The 19,814-nt window shown below is 51.5% G+C and overlaps 1 protein-coding gene across 1 annotated transcript in view; it reads left to right on the top strand.

Moving 5' to 3' along the window:
• The first annotated feature begins 813 nt into the window (after positions 1 to 813).
• The window catches only part of Adcy1 (adenylate cyclase 1), a 128,821-nt gene continuing 109,820 nt past the window's right edge, over positions 814 to 19,814 (top strand). Inside the window, exons 1-2 of the mRNA XM_021178187.3 lie at positions 814 to 1,449; positions 15,822 to 15,971. Of these exons, the coding sequence (XP_021033846.1) occupies positions 814 to 1,449; positions 15,822 to 15,971 (786 nt within the window). The remainder of the gene's footprint in view (positions 1,450 to 15,821; positions 15,972 to 19,814) is intronic.

Genomic DNA, 19,814 nt, shown 5'->3' with positions numbered 1-19,814 from the left:
CCACTTGTTCAACTGGAAGTCTCGCCATCATTTGCATGGCCAGCTCCTATTTAGGGAGAGAGCCGCGCTATTTTATCTCTCCTTTCAGCCCTCCCTCACCCATCCCTGCACCTAGACTTCACAGCTTCATTGGACATTGCAGGGCTTTATTCTTGCTCAGGTCAATAGGCAAAGCTTCTACTACCCACCCAGGTGGAGGGCAAATCAGCCACTTAAAGCGCCTTGCATGTGTGACCTGGGATTCTCGGGGTTTCTCGGTGGGCACTGAGTGAGGGCTCCTCTTGGGAGCTGAGTGAGGGCTCCTCTTGGGTGACCTGGTTCTGCTTGCAGAGGGGATACAAATCTAACAGAGCTGTTCCTCCCTCTACTGGGAATTTCTGCGTTTTTAAAACGCCTCCGAAGACTCATAGAGGGGTGGGCTCCACTGTACATAGGAGGGGAAACCAAGGCTCAAAGAGTCAAGAGTGGTGCCCAAGGTCACGTGGCCCCTTGGGCGTGCGGGATCCCGGGCGCTGAGTTGGGCGCGGACTCTGTCCGCCCAGGATCGGGGCTCTTGGGGCTCGCCTGTCGCAGCACGGTCGCCGCAGAGGACCACTGCCGGGGCGCGGGCGGGCGCCAGTGCGCAGGCGCGGCGGGCGGGAGGGGACGCGCTCGGGGCGCGCGCGCTGGGCAGCCGGCGCCCCAACTCCGCCCGCCCCGCGCCCCGGCGCCTCGCCGCCCGCCGCCCGCCCGCCCCGGCGCCGCCGCCCGCGCCCCGGCGCCCCGGGCCGGCGAGGGGCGCGCCCGTGGCCGCGGCCGCTGCATGGCGCTGAGATGGCGGGGGCGCCGCGCGGCCAAGGCGGCGGCGGAGGCGCGGGCGAGCCCGGGGGCGCAGAGCGGGCGGCCGGGCCGGGCGGCCGGCGTGGGTTCCGGGCGTGTGGCGAGGAGTTCGCGTGCCCCGAGCTGGAGGCGCTGTTCCGCGGCTACACGTTGCGGCTGGAGCAGGCGGCCACGTTGAAAGCGCTGGCTGTGCTCAGCCTACTGGCGGGCGCCCTGGCGCTGGCTGAGCTGCTGGGCGCACCGGGGCCAGCGCCCGGCCTCGCCAAGGGGTCGCACCCAGTGCACTGCATCCTTTTCCTGGCGCTGTTCGTGGTCACCAATGTCCGATCCCTGCAGGTGTCCCAGCTGCAGCAGGTCGGTCAGCTGGCGCTGTTCTTCAGCCTCACCTTCGCGCTACTCTGCTGCCCCTTCGCGCTGGGCGGCCCCGCGAGGAGCTCTGCAGGAGGCGCAATGGGCTCGACGGTCGCCGAGCAGGGGGTTTGGCAACTCCTTTTGGTCACCTTCGTGTCCTATGCCTTGCTGCCCGTGCGCAGCCTACTGGCCATCGGCTTCGGGCTGGTGGTGGCTGCCTCGCACTTACTGGTCACAGCCGCCTTGGTCCCTGCCAAGCGCCCACGTCTCTGGAGGACGGTAAGTGTCACCACGAGTCCCCCATTGGGTTGGAGACACATCTGCCAGCAGCACTGGAGGTGGCAGGAGTTTAACGTTCTTCCTATGGGGAAGGTGGGGAAACTGAGGTTCTGAAGGTGGGACAGGTGTTCAAGGTCACTCAGCAAACTGAGGATGCAGTCGGAGGAGCTAGCACCCTCCACCCGGTGTTTCTTACGAGATAAGAGTCCCTAGCGTCTTTAGGGTGGAGACGAGAGACTGGTGTGTGGTGGTGGTGGTAGTGACAGGCCCAAGGTCAGGCAGTAGTTGTGTGGCCAAGCGGGGGACCCAAGCCTGATCCACCGCGCTGGGTTGTACCCGTGTCCCTCAGTAGAGGTACTGAAAAGTGGGAGGGTGCGCGGTCTCCAGGCCAGGCTCCTAGGCTGGCGGAGCGCGCAGCCCCTGGGTTCCTCTCCAGCTCGCCTGGAGCGCATCTGGGGCTCGCTTCTCAATTTCGCGGACCCGAGGGAGCAGTTAGTGGGCAGGGAAGCACTTTGAACCCCACCAGTATCGCTAACCACCCCGGTGTGAATCCGAATTCTGCCCTGAAGGAGAGGAGTTTGCCAAGGTCACACATAATCTGGTCTCCACAGCTTCTGCTCCCAGTCCTAACCCTGGCTCCATGGAGCCTGAACTTTGTCTCTTTCAACTTGGGTGGGCGAGGGGGCTGCCGGGCCAAGGGCATAGGACTTGACACCTCTTGAGGATTCTCCTGGACCCGAGAGGTTCCGGTTTCCCCATACCACCGCACCCAAGCAGGTGGGAGGTGAACCTGGAGACTGTTCCCAGGAGTTTGGGACCTTCCCCTTCGCTGGTGCTGCCCAGGCGTGGCATCTGAGGGAGGGTTTTGTTCCAGGTCTAGCAGTGGGAGGGAGATGAGAGACAGAAAGGTGGGAGAGTCCATCTAAGGAAAGAAGGTAGCTTCTTCGAGCATATGGGAAGTTGTGGGGGGCTGGGCTAGGCACAGACTAACTGGTGTTTTTGAGAGAGATGACTGTCAGTCAGATGTACCTGCTGCCTGTAAGACCAACACAAACACCCAGACTGATGGCAGGGAGCGGTACTTAGTCTTAGGGGCCACGATGACAGGTCTATTGCTGAGCATTCACTGTAGGACTGGAGAGACAGCTGTAGGCTCAGGACCGTGGTGGATTCTCTAGGTGCCTTAAAAGGCTGTGTTCTTAGTTTCTTTATTTCTCTTCTACACAGCTTCTAGGCATTCCTTTTAAAGAAAAGATTAGGGAGGAGTCTGCAAAGGTGCCAGTGCCCCTCCCTCTGGGGTAGAGGAGCCCTTGTCACTTCAGTGGGGGAAAGAAGCCCGTTGTGAAAACAAGGATTCTTAGGTAGCTGCTGGTACCCAGGTTTCCGTGTGACTAGCCTCCAATCTGATATAAATCCCTCCCTCATCAAAACTCAGCCTCTGCCCCGCCTCCTTCTCACCCCCCATCCCCGCCCCCCAAGGGAAGATGCTGCCTCCCACAGAGATGGTTTGAATGTAAGAAGTCCATAAGGAAAGCATGCGTTGAGAATCTGCCATTTCTAAGGCATTTTATCCTCTACTCCCTTATCAACGCATAAATGGGACCAAGTGGGAAAACCTGAGGTAAAGAGAAGCTGGTCCCCAAAGATTTCAATGTCTTCCCATCACGAAATCCTAGGCACCCTGCAGTGTGTTAGTGAACTCTGCCACTAGTATGTGAGAGGCCTGTACCTCACGGCTGCGGCCACCTCCCTTCAGACCCTGTCACCTCTGCTGCTGCACAGCCTTTTGCTGATGGCCCTGCCTCCTCACCTCCGAATTCTAGACAGACAGTACCCAAGAGGGCATGGGGCAGATGCAGAAGGAGGAATGGAAGCCGTGCTGCAGGGTGGCCCTTGCTGCATACACAGGGGTCGGATGTTGTTTGAGGGTGTTAGGTCTCCACAGGAGCCTGCTGGGGCTGAGTCCTGTGAGATCTCCACCTCAGGTTCACACCCCAGTCTCAGAACTACAGCCTTAGCTTCCAGTCAAGGGCAGAGGCTCAGAGCAAACTGACACTTGGTACTGGGGTTTGTGTAGGTGGGCTTGTGAGGGTCTCCTTACTCTGTTCAGGGGAGCAAGGCCCTTCCAGAATCACGGCCTGTCTTCAGAAGGGTCCTCAGAGCCGTGGGGAAGTAGAGGTAGCGGAGCAGGCCCTTTCCTTGGAGAGCTTTTGAGGGGAGGGGAGTCTTGAGAAAAGCAAGCCCGGGCTTGTCTAGCCACCAGCTCAGGACCTCTACCCACAGTGGTCCCCTCCTTCCCTGCCCTTCCTGAGGCTGCAGTAGAGGAGGCAGGGAGGCCTGGGTCCACTGGCTCTGAGCTTTCTCCCATACCCAGTGTTCTTCATGGCCCCGTGGGCTGCTTCTTTTTTTCTTTTCTTTTCTTGCCTCAGATGAGTTGTTATTTCTGTTATTATTTTTCTCTCTTTGAAGTAGCCCAGTTCTATTACACGAGTATGCATTGTGTGTTTCCAGTTAAGCTGCCTATCAGGGTGGAGGAAATGGATTTCAGCTTCTTTTGGTTCTTAACCATAGGTTGTCCGTGATGGAAATTAGGATTGTCAAGGAATATGTGTGCTCTTGTTTCTGTCTATCATCAAAGCTGTTAGCACCACCCTCTGGGGGGTTCGATGGCTTCAGGTGCACTCTTTCTCCTGTAACGTCCCTGATGTCTCAGGGGTAAGGGCTGAGCTCTTTGGGTGCACAGGTGTCTTTGGGCATTGAGCAGGGTGGCTTGGATGGCTCGGATGCTGGCGTAGATGGGTGAAGGCGGGCTTGTGGGTGTCTCCAGGCACTTCTGGAGGGCTGGCACAGTCCTGTGAGTTGGAGTACAGGATGATCTCTGTGCCTCAGTATCTCCCACTGTTGGTGGGAGCAGTAATTCATCCTACAGTTATATAGGACAGCTGTGTTTTCTGAGTATCATGTGTGGATTGTGCCTGGCAGGTGTTCCCTGTCTGTCAGCCATCTTGGAATCAGTGGTATGGATACTGGCACTCTAGTTAGCTGCTTGAAGCCAGTGATCTGATAGTTCGCCTCTAGCTTTGAGAACCAGAATTGTTTGGACTGAGGTGCTTTCAAAGCTACCAGGGAACACTCTGTCTGTCTTCTGTCAACTACAATGGCAGAAGCAGAGTGTGACCATATGGGCCATATGGCTGTGGTGTCCCTGTGGCCTGGACTTTGAGCCTTCACTTTGTCTGACAGGCCCCTATGAAGCAAGGACTTGCAGTAGACAAGGTTGAAGGAGCAGGAATCTAAGCCCAAGCATGGACAGAAAGATCAGGATGGCCCCCGGGGAGACTGTTCCCATAGCTGTGGGCTCTTGTCTTCATCTCAGGTGCTGAGTGGGACAAGGAAAGAACCCCTGCTCTATAGACACCGATATACTGTGTCTGGGGACGTGAGTCACTCATGCTACCTCCTCTGTTCACCCTCACACGCAAGCACGCATGCCCACTCAGAAGCACACCCACACACTCCTGTTCAAGCACCTACACAAATGCTTCATGTGCCCCCTGCCATATTCTCCCACTTATATACTTGTGTTCTCATGCGTATGTCTAATACGCATGATATTTTATACCCACCCACAAATCCACACAACCATACCTCCATGCACACCCAAGCTCGCTGTTGCCTTTATGTCTGTGCATATGCACATGGAAGCACATATACTCACTTTCCCACTCGTACACCAGTGCTCACACAGCAGCACACACATGCTCACTTGCATTAAGAGCCTCATGTCCTCCTATGCATGTGCAGATCATCTTCACGCACACATTCGGGAACCGATGTACTTGTCCACACACACGTGAACACCCAAGCATGCTTCTCTGCACACTTATGCATGCTCATGGCCACTCATACCATGGGGCTGTTCAAATGCATTTTCTTTAGCGTCGGTATATCATCAGGAGGGAGCTGTAGCCCCAAGGAGGGTAGCATGGGCAGAGTCCCAGCAGTACTTGGGCAGAGTCATTGGCTAAGACCTACCTCCTGCATGCATTCCTATTTCCATGACTGTGGGTCACTTCTGGGTCTTCACTGTGGAGTGTGGGGTTTAAGCTCAGACATCGTCTGATTCATTGAGATTGTGTGTGTCTGTGTGAGGCCAGTGTGCCACAGGGACGAGGTCCAGGGTCTCAACACTCAGTGAGGAAAGGAGTGGGACTTCCTGATACTTAACCCCAGCCAGTGTGGGCTTGTTCCCCACGCGTGGCAGTAGCTCCTTCAGCATGTCCCTCCTGTAATCCTTCCTGGGACTCTTTCTCTGTTCTTTTTAACCTCTTACTTTCTCCAGACCTTGTCTCAGTTGCACAGGAACCTACTGTGTATTCTTATGCTAAGGAGCCCCACCCTCCTACTATGTGCTATGCTGAAACACCAACTGGACGTCCAGGCCAGGTTGAAGGCAGCATAGACCCTGAACGATCTGCCCTCGGACTGGAGAAAGGCAGGGCCTGCTTTGATGGCTGAGTTGGGTGTTTGCTCTGCCTTTAGTTGGGAATAAGGAGAAAGCTTGGAGCCATGCTGTTCAGAACTGGTGAGACTCTCTGGGTGTCCGCCTGATCCGTGCACACTCACGTGTGTAGTCATGTATGTGTGTGCATGGGTGCATACTTGTAGAGATTTTCACAGAAATGTGTACTTGTGTCTGTGCATAGATCCATGCTTGAGTGTGCCTATGCACATATGAAGAAGAGGTGATAGCATCCAGAAGGTTAGTCAGGTGACCAGGAAGCCACCTGTGGTGTGACAGGGCCCCTTGGTGTCTCTGCTTCAGCCTCTACAGAGCTCTACAGAGAAATTCTACACTAGCAACATGTGGATTTTTTACTCTAAGAACACAGAACAGCCCTTATATATAGTACAGTGTTTCTGAAAGAGAGGCTCCAGTCTTCAGAAGTGGCCTCAACCTGAGGCAGTACTCATACACAGTACTGCTTGGCTGGCTCCCCAGTGCTCCCCACTGGAGTGCTCTTTTCTTAGCATCGGTGGTTTATCTGCTTGTCCCCATGCCACACACTTTGTGTGGTGCTTGCTCACCTGCTGCTCTGTTCTCTGCTTTCTTGGAGCACTGATGATGCTTCTGAGAGACAGGAGGGTCATTTTTGCTAACACAGTAGTCTCTGAGTGAGAAGGGGTGACATGTATTATCTTGAACTAGGAACACAGGTTCCTTGCCTCAGGACCATGACTGCGTTGGAATACCTGGTCACTTCTGTTGTCAGAACCTTATCACAGTCTTAGGTCAGTGCTAGACCATCAGTCCTCATGGTCCCCTTGATCTCTTGATGCTGCACACAGTCCTTTTAGTGCTGTTCCCGGGCAACAGGACCTCTGTGCTCTTCAAAAACCTATATAATATTTTACTCTTTGGAGGGTGTCTTTCCTTCCTTGCCCACCTGCATGATCCAGAACAGAGTTGAGAGCTCCTAGCCTGTGGGTATCATGAGAATTGTTATGTATGATGCTTCCCTGCTTCCCTGCCAGTACAGCAGAGGGTCTCAGCAGCCCCCTGTGGGAGGGGCATGAATTACCATGCAACCCTTAGAAGCAGTTTTATCATGTGAACTGCACATTTGGCTGAGTGAGTCTATTGGAGAGGGACAGAGGAAAGTTCAAGAGACTCTGGAAAGTGGCAGATGGGAGCGATCCAGGAGCAGGGGCAGCCCACTCCAGAACATTCTACTCCTGCAGGGAAAATATGCCAAGAGCATTCTGATTGGTGGAGGTGCACTCGGCACCTGCCAGTGTGAGGATGCTGCATTGAAGTCATGTGTGATGGCAGTCCAAGGGCGCTAGGCTTGCTTTGCCTTGTGCCTTAACCTGAGGGAGGCACATCGGCCTGGGAAGATGACTTGTTTGCCATCTGAAGCAACACAGCCTCTAAAGGGCTGGAAAACTCAACCCTTTGAGCTTCTTTCCATGGCCTTTTCTCTAACTGTATTCCCTGTGGTATGAGGGGCTAATGGAATGATCATGTGTTAAGAGTCATTGGTTGAGGCCCCGCCCCCTTCACTTGTAAACACTTAAAATCTTTTCCGAGCATTGAGAAGTGAGTGGCAGGTAGGGTCTCATCCAAAGACCACAGCCCAGAACTTACCCAGAGATCTTATCTCTTAATGGTTTCTGCTGGTGTCTGGGTATCTAAAGAGGCTGGAGTCATATCACAGAGACTATCATGGGGGATGGGCGAGTTGGAAGTAGAACTGTCTGAGGCTATAGTGGGTGAATTCAAGCTTCTTCCCTGGAAGGCTGAGATGTCCACTGTGTTGCTGTTCATTGACCCTCTGGGCAGAGTGCAGGGAACTGTGGGGAGCTTTTGCCTTTGGTGAGAACTGTCCCTGGTTGCCAAGCCACATAGAGCCTCACTCATAGCATTCTTGCTGGTGTCCCTGAATCAGCCCTTCTTGCTTCCCTTGGCATCTGAAGATGTGGTCTAAGTGGTCTAGAAGGAGAGGTCCCACTTGCTGGGAGAGGGGTACTGTGGGGGTGGGTAAGTGCAGCTTCTATGTGTTTACCTGGGAGCCTCTTGGTATTGAGGTACAAAGAGTTAAACAGGATACACCAAGGAGCATGCCTCCTAGGTCCCGGGGAAAGTCGTTTCCTGGCCTGGTGACCACAGGTTCACGAGTGGGAAACTAGGTGGAAGGAGCTTGTGGGGAGTCACCATATTCTCGTTTTTATACTTGTTTTTATTTTAACCGTGGAAAATTCAGACACTCCCAGAAGCAAGAGACCAAAACCATGGCTCCTGAATTGCCGTCACTGTCTCCAGCAAAGATCGGCATTCTGTTGGTCCTCTTTCAAATGAAGCTAATTCTAAAGCGTTTACTAATTCAGAACCAGAGAGCGAGCAAGTGAGCGAGCAATTACATTAATTTAAAAACACACTTGTGCGTGCTGTTGAAAATGCAGGCACAGTTGGAAGAAAGTGACATACAATCAGACCCTGGCGGACACCCATAGGCAGGAACTGGCGGTGTCTAGCTAAGGAGGCCCAGAAGGAGCCAAGAGACTGACCTACCTCTCAGTCCCCACCTGTGAGCGGCTGTACAAGGTGAGGGCTGCCCATGGATTTGCCACTCAGTGTGCCTTGGTCTGTGTGGGGAGCAGTGTGTGGATTCGGGTCCTTCTCTGAAATGACAAAGATGCCATAAACGGATGCGAGAGAAGAGTCCCCTGAGCAGGCCCTGTGCTCATGCCCCTGTGTCTTCAGACAGCCTGTGGTACTCTCTGTCCTCCAGTCAGTTTGAATGATGCCTGGGTTTTGTACTTGCTTCAGGGGCAGCCCAGAACACCACAGGTTGACAGCTGGAGCAAATTCAGTGGACAGGTTTGCATACTAAATAGGGAGAAGGATAAATATGGGAACCACAGGATGGTAGAGGGCCACTCAACCCTATCAAGGGGTCAGAAGAGCCTCTTGGTCAAGGCTGCAGCTGGGACAGCAGTCCTGAGAATGTGAGCTGTCTGCAGCTGTATGCCACACATGACAGGACACGAATCGCATATTTGTGCATGCTGCACAGGGGGCAGAATCCTGGGAGGTGGACAGGGTCAGGTTAGCCTCCAGTGTGCTCCAGTTTTAAGGCTCTTTCCAGAGCATAAAATGTCGGGGGTGGGGTGGGGGCTGGGGGAGGGCGTTGCAGGGAGGCACATCTGATGTAGGGAGAGTTAGTCAGCATAGGTTGTACTGGTGGTGAGGGTGGATAGAGGTAGGAGGCCCAGAGGCCTCAGGGACAGGAAATTGCTGAGGTGGGGGCCAAGAGAAGAGACTCACAGCTCCTGGCCTTGGCCATGTATGGTCTGTGTATGTCGTCCAGAGCAGAAGAAGCAGGTGCTTGGGAGTGTGGGGTAATGGTGTCAGGTTGGGGTTGGACATTCCTTCAGGATGCTGAGATGTGTGAGATGTGTGTGTGTGGGGGGCGGGGTTCAAAGTCAGGGCTTTTCCAGGTGTGGCTATAGTGACCTTCCAGGGGCTACCCAGTGCCCATCCAGGTCTCATGACTTTCCTCATCTCCTTGGGGAACTGGGTTTTCAACAGCAAGCACTTTACCTCTGTGGGTGTGGCTCCTTACTGCCAAGCTGCTCTGCTTGGGCTGACGGGTGCTGCTGAGCAACCTCCCCCTGGAGTTGCTCTCTTCTGTCCTCTTTGTCCTTCTTGTGCTCTTTGGGGGGGGGGGAGGGGGAAGAGCTTCCTCCCTTTCTTTGGGGAGTGGGGAGTTGACCTCTGAGACCCAGGGTGACCATGCGTGCTTGGGAATGTCGCCAGTGTCTGCCATCCTGCAAGCCAGCCATCGATTTCTGTCAGCATGACTCTCCTTACACATGGCTTGTAACTCAATACCACTTGGTTCTGTTGCTCCTGTGGTCTGAATATGGCTGCTTGGAGCTCTTTTGTGTACTCCTGTGTGCTCTGGCATACTCCCCCTACCCCATCTCCAGTGACCTCTACACACCTCTTCCTTACTCTGTGGCATGGAGGGTGCTCCAGACTGTGAATCTCTGCCCCAGTCTGAGAATCAGCTCTTCCATCCAGGGACCCTTTCTGCTTGTTTGAGATAGGGTCTTACTATAGTCTGGGCTAGCCTTGGATTGCCATCTTCCTGCCTCAGTCTCCTGGGTTTACCAGTGTCTTGCATCACACCTGACTGAGCCTTGCTTTTCCTCAGAGGTTCTCATGAGAGGCCACCGCCTGAGCTCCGGGCACCCTTGTTGTTTCTGTCAGCAGTGCTAACAGATCTGCAAGAATGCACATTCCTGTAAATATTGTATTTGAGCCCATCTGCTTCTGAGTTAAGCTGGGCACAAGTTCATTCTGATGCAGTCTAGTGTGGTATTCCATGGACAACCTCAACTCCCCCCTTGCGGAGACATCACCCCTTCCTGTACAAGGGAGCTGGCTGTGGTGATGTTTTGAGCATGCGGGTGAAGCATATGGAGATGTTGATCCCCGTCCCTGTCTTTCCTGGAACCTCTGCATCTGTGCCTTTGAGAGATTCCAGGTTCCTGGGAGATCCTCCTTCTCTGGATTCTGCTTGGCCAAGCAGGGGCTATGAATCCTTATGAACTTATTTGCAGCTGGTCTTCAGGATCTGGTGCCAGCATGCTCTGCATCTTAATGGGGGAGATGACTGGCTCCATGCAGTTAATTTGGTTATGATTTCTGTGGGGTGAACATTGATTTGGACGCAGAGTTTTCCCCCTCATCACTGGGGTGTTTTTCAGGTAGGGGCCACTGCAGGGGACTGTGCACGTGCTGCAGCACCTGGGAAACCCTGTCTTCTTCCTTGCCCTCATTGTGTCTGTCTGAAGAATGGGGTCAGTGGCACAGAGTGAGTTGTGGATGCAGGGAGAATGTGGAGCAGTTATTAGAGCTGGCCCTGTTCTCACAGACCCAGCTGGCTCTGCTGTGCCACACGCCAACCTTCTGCCTGGCTGGGAATATTCATGGCATTCTGTGAGATTAGCATGGTTGCTGCATTTGGTGTGGAGTGTTCATGTGTGCATGAAGAGATTGGGGCTTCTGGAAACACGAAAATAGTTAAGAGGCCTTGAACAAAGCATCCATCCTTTGATTTGAGACAGATGTGGAGTCCACAGACAGAATCTTGGAAGGGATCACAAGGGGGAAAAAAAAACTACAGGTGAAGAGGAGAAAGGAGATAATTTTAAAGGATTAGAATGTGACTGGGTAGAAGGCCAGAGAGAATGCACTGGGACCAGAAGCCTTGGATTCTCAGGCTGCTTGACTGCAGTGGCCACAAGGCCAATGTGGGTAGTGGCGGTGGTGAATCAGGATGCCTTCAGGGAGTGTGGAGGTGGGATGGGAACCAGCACTCCTTCCCCCGAAAAGATACCGTAGCCCGTGGCTCCTTTGTCTGTGATAATCTCACAAAGATTCTAAGGCACTTCCCTCTTACCATTATGAGGAATTATTCAACCATACTTCCAGTTTCATGTAGTGGACAATGTGTCTCTTGGGTCCAGAAATTGAGAAAGCTTCATGGGGAGAATTGCGAATCTCTAACCCCATGGATAGCATAGGTGGTGAGTTGGTGTCAGCCAGGTGAATGCAATTGTATCACTGTCCAATAAGAGGAGGGGTTACAGGGTTAGCTAGGTGAGCCAGGCCTGGGCAGGTGAGAGGCATTTAGCAGATCTCCCCTAGTCTTCCTGAGGGGTCACTTTCCCCTCACAAGCCATTCTCTACACATCTTCTCCATGGGGCTGTCTGACCCACTGCTCTCTTTCCCTTGGTGGCTTGTGGGAAGACAGCATCTTGAAGAATTTTGACTTCCCTGATGATGCAGCCTTCCAGATGTCCTAAGGGTAGTTGGGCATACTTCTGTCCTGGAGCAGGCAGATTTTTAGCTAGTGAACATGTAGAGGGGAGTTTCTCACTTCTGGTGGTGAGAAGCCAGGGGTCTCCCAGGGATGCCCCTGTGCTTCGAGGAGATAGGTAGCCAGTCCATTCTCACAGTCTTCCCCCGCTGTGGACAAGGGCTCTGATGTTAGGGAGGAAGGTGCAGGAGGCCTAGCACCTGACAAGTGAATGAAGTGGCTTTTGCCTATCCCATCCACTCTCAGTCGCAATCTGAGTCTGTGTTCATAGAGGATGTCATGGGAGAAGACACGATGTGGGCAGATCTCAGAAGGGAGGCTTTAATTGTAGTTTTTACTTTAAGGGGTGGTATCTGTCTGCTTTTCACTTCTTCTAGAAGGTGCAGGTAGCCTCTTGGCAGGCCCTTCCCTGGGGCTCACTAACTCATAGCATGGCTCTTTCCTCTGGCCTTGGCCTATTGCAAGTTCCCCTGCTGTTCAGAGGTTAATCAGGTGTCCCATTAGTGCTCAGTCCACTATGCTGTCCTGAAAGATGCTGTTTGTATGCAGGCTCATCTACCTGGTCCCTCACACCTCAGCCTTGGCTCTTGTCTTGCCTTAAGGACAAGGGGAGGGTGACACTGTGCCATCTATCCTGTGACACTGAGCATCTCCTACAGGGTCATCTTTGTAATGGCCATGATGTCTGTACTGGCTAGTTTTGTGTCAACTTGACACAGCTGGATTTATCACAGAGAAAGGAGCTTCAGTTGGGGAAATGCCTCCATAAATCCAGCTGTAAGGCATTTTCTCAATTAGTGATCAAGGGGGAAAGGCCCCTTGTGGGTGGGACCATCTCTGGGCTGGTAGTCTTGGTTCTATAAGAGAGCAGGCTGAGCAAGCCAGGGGAGACAAGGCAGTAAAGAACATCCCTCCATGGCCTCTGCATCAGCTCCTGCTTTCTGACCTGCTTGAGTTCCAGTCCTGACTTCCTTGGTGATGAACAGCTGTATGGAAGTGTAAGCCGAATAAGCCCTTTGCTCCCCAACTTGTTTCTTGGTCATGATGTTTGTGCATGAATAGAAACCCTAACTAAGACAATGCCCAAACCAGTGTGTGCTGTGGGGCCTGGTGTTCTATCTACCCAAGATCCAGATCTAGAGATGTTGCTATAGCTTTGAGCCAGTTTTGCTTTAGGAGGTTTGATAGACAGTTGTGTAGCTTTGTCTTCTTGCAGGACTCCTAGCAGTGGGAGCAGGGGCTGTCTCTGACTCTGTTGCCTGCTTTTGAAGCCCTTTCCTCTTATTGTGTTGCCTCATCAAACCTTAATAGAAGAGGAGGTGCCTAGTCTTGCTGCATAGATATGCATGGATGGTTGATAGCCATGGGGGGGGGCCTGCCCTTTTCTGAGGAGAAATGGACAAGGAGTGGATGGAAAGAACAGGGAGGTGGGATCAGGGTCTGGGAGGAGAGGAGGGAGGGGAAACTTCAGATGGGATGAGAGAGGAGGAGGAAGAGGAGGAGGAGGTTTGTGAGTCCTAGAAACAGCAAACCTGGCCCTTGAGCTGAGCCCTATACCATTGTTTACCACCTTAGGTACTTTCCAGAGAGCTCTACCAGCCCCCGGGGAGTTGGTGACATTGGTTGTCTTTGCTGTGTATATCATGTACCCTCCCACAACTCCTGGCCTGGGAAGTCACTCCATGTACTTAGTGTGTTTTCCTCTAGCGGAGTGATTTACCTGACTTCCCGTGAGTTGAAAGAGCCACAGCGATGCTATTGGAATAGCCTGTATTACTAAGCACACGGTCCAGTGAATCTCCCAGGGGATGAGTAGGTGCCAAGAGGAAGTAACACAGGGTGGGGTAGGGCTGGAGTATAGCTACTGAGGACACAGAGGACACACACGTTCTCATCCTCAGTGAATTCCATGATGTCAGGATCACAGTGAGGTTCTCAAGGTCACATGGTGAGGTCAGGGTCACAGTGAGATTCTCAGGGTCACAGGGTGAGGTAAAGGTCACAGTGAGATGCTCTCTCTAATATGTTTCTAGAGTACCTGTGACCACTACTGGTTTATGACTTTGAGATACAAAGCTTTATTTATGACAGATGGAATTCATGAAGTTAGAGGTACCAATCCAGAAGGGATTTAGTGTTTGATGACAAAGCAGGGGTGTAAGTAATTAGAGGATGATTGCAAAAGCAAATTAAAGAACTTGTCTGGTTACAATCTCACCGTTACCGTATTTGATGCACCCCACCGGAAGGTGCCAGCAACACAGCTCTAAATTAACTGCTGCTTCCACTGCTTGGGCTTACGTTCTCATTTTCATTAGTAAGGCATTTGCAACAGACAACTCTCTGTCAGGCTTGGCCCTGCTTGCACATCAAGTCAAGGTTAAGGTCACGCGTGAGACCTGGATGCTTTAAGACAGTCTCCAGTTTCCGTCCTCATTTTAAATTCTTTTGGAAGAGGTCTTCTCACACAGCCTGAGTTTGAAGATGCCCAGATCCTTCTCTGCTGCCCAAATCTGCCCTCTATGGATCTCCCGCCTATTCCCAGGCCAGCTTCCAGGAGTGCCAAGGGCTGGCAGTTCTCATCCCAAGGCTGTCTCAGGCTCACTCCTATCCATTGTAACCCTTCCTGGTTAGGACATCTCTGCAGTTTCCCAGCAGCTTTCGGGAGACATTCACGCTAGCTTTTGCCCTTGTTCTGTGTGTGTAGAGTATGGGACAGCCATGGCTGGACTCCTTGAGGATCATCAATGAGGAGTGGTAGCACTCAAAGCCGGCATCCTCCTCCTCCCTCATGCAGAGGTGGAAATGCTGGCTTTAATCAGATAGAAATTCTATACATTAGCAGCTGACAGACCCATATCACCTTGGGTTGGGTAGGCATCCCCTGCTGTGGGGGCTACCATGCTCCTCTGTGATTCATAACAAATGTCTCTGCCCAATTCTGGTCCTGTGGTCTGCTAGGTGCTGGGACAGGCCAGGGGAAGAGACCTTTGGGGGAAGTAGGCAGGGCTGATGTCTGGGGTCTGAGCTGAGTTTTTTGGCCATTGCCAATTTGTGTCAAGTCTTCTGGTCCTGTGGGATCTTGACCAGAGCTGGGTTAGGGGTACAAGCTGTATTCCTGAGATCCTAGCTAATCAAACTGGTAGTGTCCTTCTGGCCTTCAGAGAAGGCCTAAGAACTGGGCTCCCTGAAGGCCCCTCCTCAGCCTGGCTGTTACTGTAGAAGGGGTTGATTACAGAGCAGGGTCTTGTGCTATAGTTTACTTTGTGCCCAAATCAATGACTTGAGTTCAATTTTTTGTCAAATTATCTCCTCTGAATCTTACTGGCATGTTCCATGTAGTGTTGAAAGCAGCAGCCATTTATATTCTTTGGTAGTAGGTGTATTGTTGTGGTGGGACTGTCATAACAGAGTGCCATAGAGTGTGTGTGGGGGTGGTGGTGGGGGAGGGTGGTGGTTCATATAACAGAAACCTGCGTTCTCACAGCTCTGGAAGACGAGATCTACAATCAAGGTTGGGGCAGGGATGGCTACCCCGGGCCTTTCAGTCCTCTGTGCCCCGATCTTAGCAATCTGGTTGGATTGGGGCTCACACTAATGTTCTTATTTTACCTTAATTACTGCTTTTAAGGATCTGTCTTTAAATATAGTTATGCCCTGAGGTCTTCCAAGATCAAGTAAAGACATGATCAATAAAACACATGTAAAATTGGAAGGGGGTAAAATTCAGCCTCGATAGAGCTGCCCCCCAATCCCTGACATGATGGAACATTGTTATCTGTTGTATGGGCAGAGGTGTGTTTCTGCCCCATGTGCCACCTGCTCTGCTTCACTGTGGCTCTGTCTGGGTGGTGCTTAGAGATCCCTGGGTGGCTGTGAGTTTGGAGCTGGCTGAGGGGTTATTGGAGGGTCTCTGTGTGCCCTCCAGCACTTGCCTAGCCTGGACAGACCCTACATCTGCACCTGTTCTCTCCCTACAGCTCGGTGCCAATGCCCTGCTCTTCTTTGGTGTGAACATGTATGGCGTCTTCGTGCGGATCTTGACAGAGCGCTCCCAGAGGAAGGCCTTCCTGCAGGCTCGAAACTGCATTGAGGACCGGCTGCGGCTGGAGGATGAGAATGAGAAGCAGGTCAGCGTGTTCAGTACAAGGTGGCCCTTTGGCCAGCTCTGCCCCTCTCCCCACTGAAATCTGATATGTGTATTATCTAATAAAGGGCAGTCGTCGTTGTGATGTGCCTACTTCTCTCCTTGAGCCTCAGTCTGCTTTAATGGCAGGGCTGCAATGCTCACTGTTTCGTGGTAGGACCTGGGAAAGAGAGGAATCTGATGAGCAGACAGCCTGGGCTTGTTTCTCTGAAGGAGCTGAGCTGCTTGTAAGCCATGGATAATTGTGGGTGGCGTGTGGGCGTCTCATCTTTCTGACGCATCTATAGTGGGTTTACGTAGGCTTGGGAGGGTGGGTCCTGGCACACCTCGGCTGAATGTAAATGCTCATCTGGCCTGGTCTCAGGCATTCAGCTTGCTTGGCCTGAGAGCCCTCCTTTGCAGTGGTCTGCTGAGGCAGTGAGACTAGTCACCCTGTTCTGCAAATGAAATTGGCCAGCAGGGACATCAGTCCCATTGTCCCGCTGTGGCTTGTCATCTGTGTGTCCTTGTCTGGTGTAGGGAGGAAACTTAGCCCACTGGGTGAGCTAAGAAAGGGTGACTCAAGGAAGTCTAAAAGTGAAGCCCGGTGCATCATGGGTTCCTTTACCAGAGGAATCCAGAATCTTCTTTCAGCTTGGGGCTCACAGGCACTCTTTATACCTCGTAGTGGTTGTCCAGGCTACAGGACAGAATAGCTATTTCTCAACTGTTTTTTTTTTTAATCTTCCTCGTCAATAAAATATATTATTACACCCACAGTTAATTTAAAAATGTCTCTTCTCATGTCTGGCACTGTAATGAAATCTAGTATTTATAGCAAAAGTTGTATATAATTGAAGAATCAATCTCCTATGTATTTTTAGATCGCATGTGTGTTAATGAGTGTATGCCACGTGGCTCAGCATATGGAGGGCAGTGTTTGTGTGGATGGGTGTGTTCATGCCTGTGGGAATGCATATGTGGCTACGTATACATTTGTGCACACATTGGCACACATGGAACTATGGGAATGTTTGTATGTGTACATGTGTTTGTGTGAATGTCTATGTATAGGCAATGTGTGTGCTGTATACTGTATGTATAAATATGTGAATCAGACATCTCCACAGGTTTCTTCCTTGGCCTCTAGAGTCACCATAGTGATATTGGTATTTCCATGGTTCTTTCTAAGAAATGACAGTACCACTTCTGTGGGTGGCTTTTTGATTGTTTTTCATATAGGACCTTGCTACGTAGCCCAAGCTAGTCTTGAGCTCTTGAGCCTCATGTCTCAGCCCCTCAAGTGCTGCAAACGTACTCAAGCACCACCGCACCTAGCATGAGCGTGGCTTTATTACCTCACAAGGTCGAGAAGTGGATCTTTGGGAAATCTTCTTGTCTCCCTATAGGCATCCTGCAGGGTTGAAGCTGCAGGCTTTTCTGTGGGCCACGCTTGGGCATGTTTCTGAACTAGGCATGCTTGGGTGTGTTTCTGAATGAGCCCATGGCTTCTCTCTGATTGACTCTCATTTTCATCTTCTGATCAGCATTTTCCTACATCCTCTACTCTGGTCTGATTTCATTGCCCTCTTATCTTTCCTGCCTTTTCCACTGACCACCTTGCCTCATAGCATTTCTCCTTCCCTACTTTTTCCTCATGGCTATGAAGGTTATTTATTTTATGAAGGTATTTAATTGTATTTCAATTAATCTGTATTAATTGGGTATGGTAATATAAGAGGTGTGGTGTGATATTGCAACAAGCACATGCAGGATGCACCAGTCAAAGTCAGGACAGTCAGCATTTCTTTCCTGGCCTTTTTTTTTTTTTTTTCTCTAAATCTCATAGTCCCTGCACTTCTTTCTGCTGTTTTCATAAAATATGCAGCAGGTTGTGAAGTCACTCCACAATGTTCAGAATGCCGGACGGAACTCCTTTCACCTCACCGTGCTTTGGCACCTATTACCCAAGTTCCATCAGTAACTCGCCTTCCACCCTCTGGCCGTCACTATTCTGCATTCATGTTGGCTTATCTCAGCTTCTATTCATGAGAGATGTAGAATATACAGTTTATAGCCTTCCAGTGTCTGGCGCCAGTTTTATTTAACTTGACCTGATGCCCTCTGGTTCTGTTTATTTTGCAGATGGCATGATTGTGTCCTTTTCCATGGCTGAATGATATATTCTTTGTCCCGTCAGCCAGTGGTAGTCACCTTGGCTGCTTTCCTGTCATGGCTCCTGTGTGGCTGGTGTCTTTATCGCTTGAGCGTTACCTCTGTTGGTTTTGCAGCAGCCCTGAGAACAAGGCTGATTCCGGCTCTAACGATGAGGAAGGCAGATGAGGGGAAGGAAGTCCAGTGCCTATGGAATTTTTTTTTTCTTGGTTTTTTGAGACAGGGTTTCTCTGTGTAGCCCTGGCTGTCCTGGAACTCACTTTGTAGACCAGGCTGGCCTCAAACTCAGAAATCTGCCTGCCTCTGCCTCCCGAGTGCTGGGATTAAAGGCGTGTGCCACCACGCCCAGCGGAATTGAAGGAAGTTTCCATTGGGTAATGACATCAACCTCATTAACCAGGTTAATGCCATTCACTTCTAAGGGTTTGTCTTCATGTGTGGTTTTTTTTTTTTGAATAAATTTAATTTAATTTTTTTTACATATTCACTTTACATCCCATTCTCTGTCCCCTCCCAGTTACCCCCTCCCACAACCCTTTCCCCACCCCCTTCTCCTCTTGGTATCCCCTGACCCTGACATATCAAGTCTCTGCAGGGCCGGGCACATCCTCTCCCACTGAGGTCAGGCAAGGCAGCCCAGCTAGAAGAACATTTTCCAAGGACAGGCAACAGCTTTTGGGATAGCCCCTGCTCCAGTTATTCAGGACCCACATGGAGACCAAGCTGCATATCTGCTACATATATGCAGGGAGGCCTAGGTCCAGTCCATGTATGCTCTTTGATTGGTGCGTCAGTCTCTGAGAACACCAAGGGTTCAGGTTAGTTGACTCTGTTGGTCTTCCTGTGGAGTTCCTATCCCTTTGGGGCCCCCAGTCCTTCCCTCAACTCTTCCCCACCCTCCATCCACTGTTTGGTTGTGGGTGTCTGTATCTGTCTGAGTCAGCTGCTGGATGGAGTCTCTTAGAGGAGAGCTATGCTAGACTCCTGTCTGCAAGCATAGCAGAGTATCATTAATAATGTCAATGTATATTCTTTAACTACACAGTTGTAACTTCATCTGTATATCCTCATTTTCTGTGCAGTGGCTTGACATTTTTGGGGGGTGCAGCCACACATGTTGTGCTTTGAGTAAACTGCTCTTTGTGCCTTGCCCAGCAATCTCTGCCACTGCTATTTAGACACTGTGCTTTAAGAAGCCCTTTTTTCAAGCAGTCATCTAGCTTTCAAGTATTTCCTTATGGTTATTTCGGTGTGAACTTGACATCGCCTGGAGTGTTTTCCTCAGTGGGGTGCTCCTGTATTTCTTTAAGTAATACCTGATTATAGTCCACCCTAAGGCACTGGTACCCTGGGTGTTCCAGGGCTACAGCAGCAGCTACCCGGGGGACTTCAATTAGCAGGCTTTGCCAGTCCTTGGGACTTGGGACTTACATTGATTGTGAACTGCAGGCTTGCATCTTGGCTCCAGTAGGGAATCCTGGTGTGGGGGTGGGGGTGTTTTGTATCATCTGTAGGAAATAGTAGAAGATTGTTCAGAATGTCTGAGCTGATGGAGCCTCATGGGTGGAACATAGGCAGAGACACCAGTGGGGCACTGCAGTGGGTACAGTGTCCTCCGCTCAGAGTAAAACAGGAGGCTGAACGGTTGTTGAACCACTGCTTGGGGAGGGTC

This window comes from Mus caroli, unplaced genomic scaffold, assembly GCF_978045245.1.
Source record: "Mus caroli unplaced genomic scaffold, Mus_caroli_1 scaffold_13, whole genome shotgun sequence".
NCBI classification, from domain to species: Eukaryota; Metazoa; Chordata; class Mammalia; order Rodentia; family Muridae; genus Mus; species Mus caroli.
This window is presented reverse-complemented; position numbering and strand designations above follow the sequence as displayed.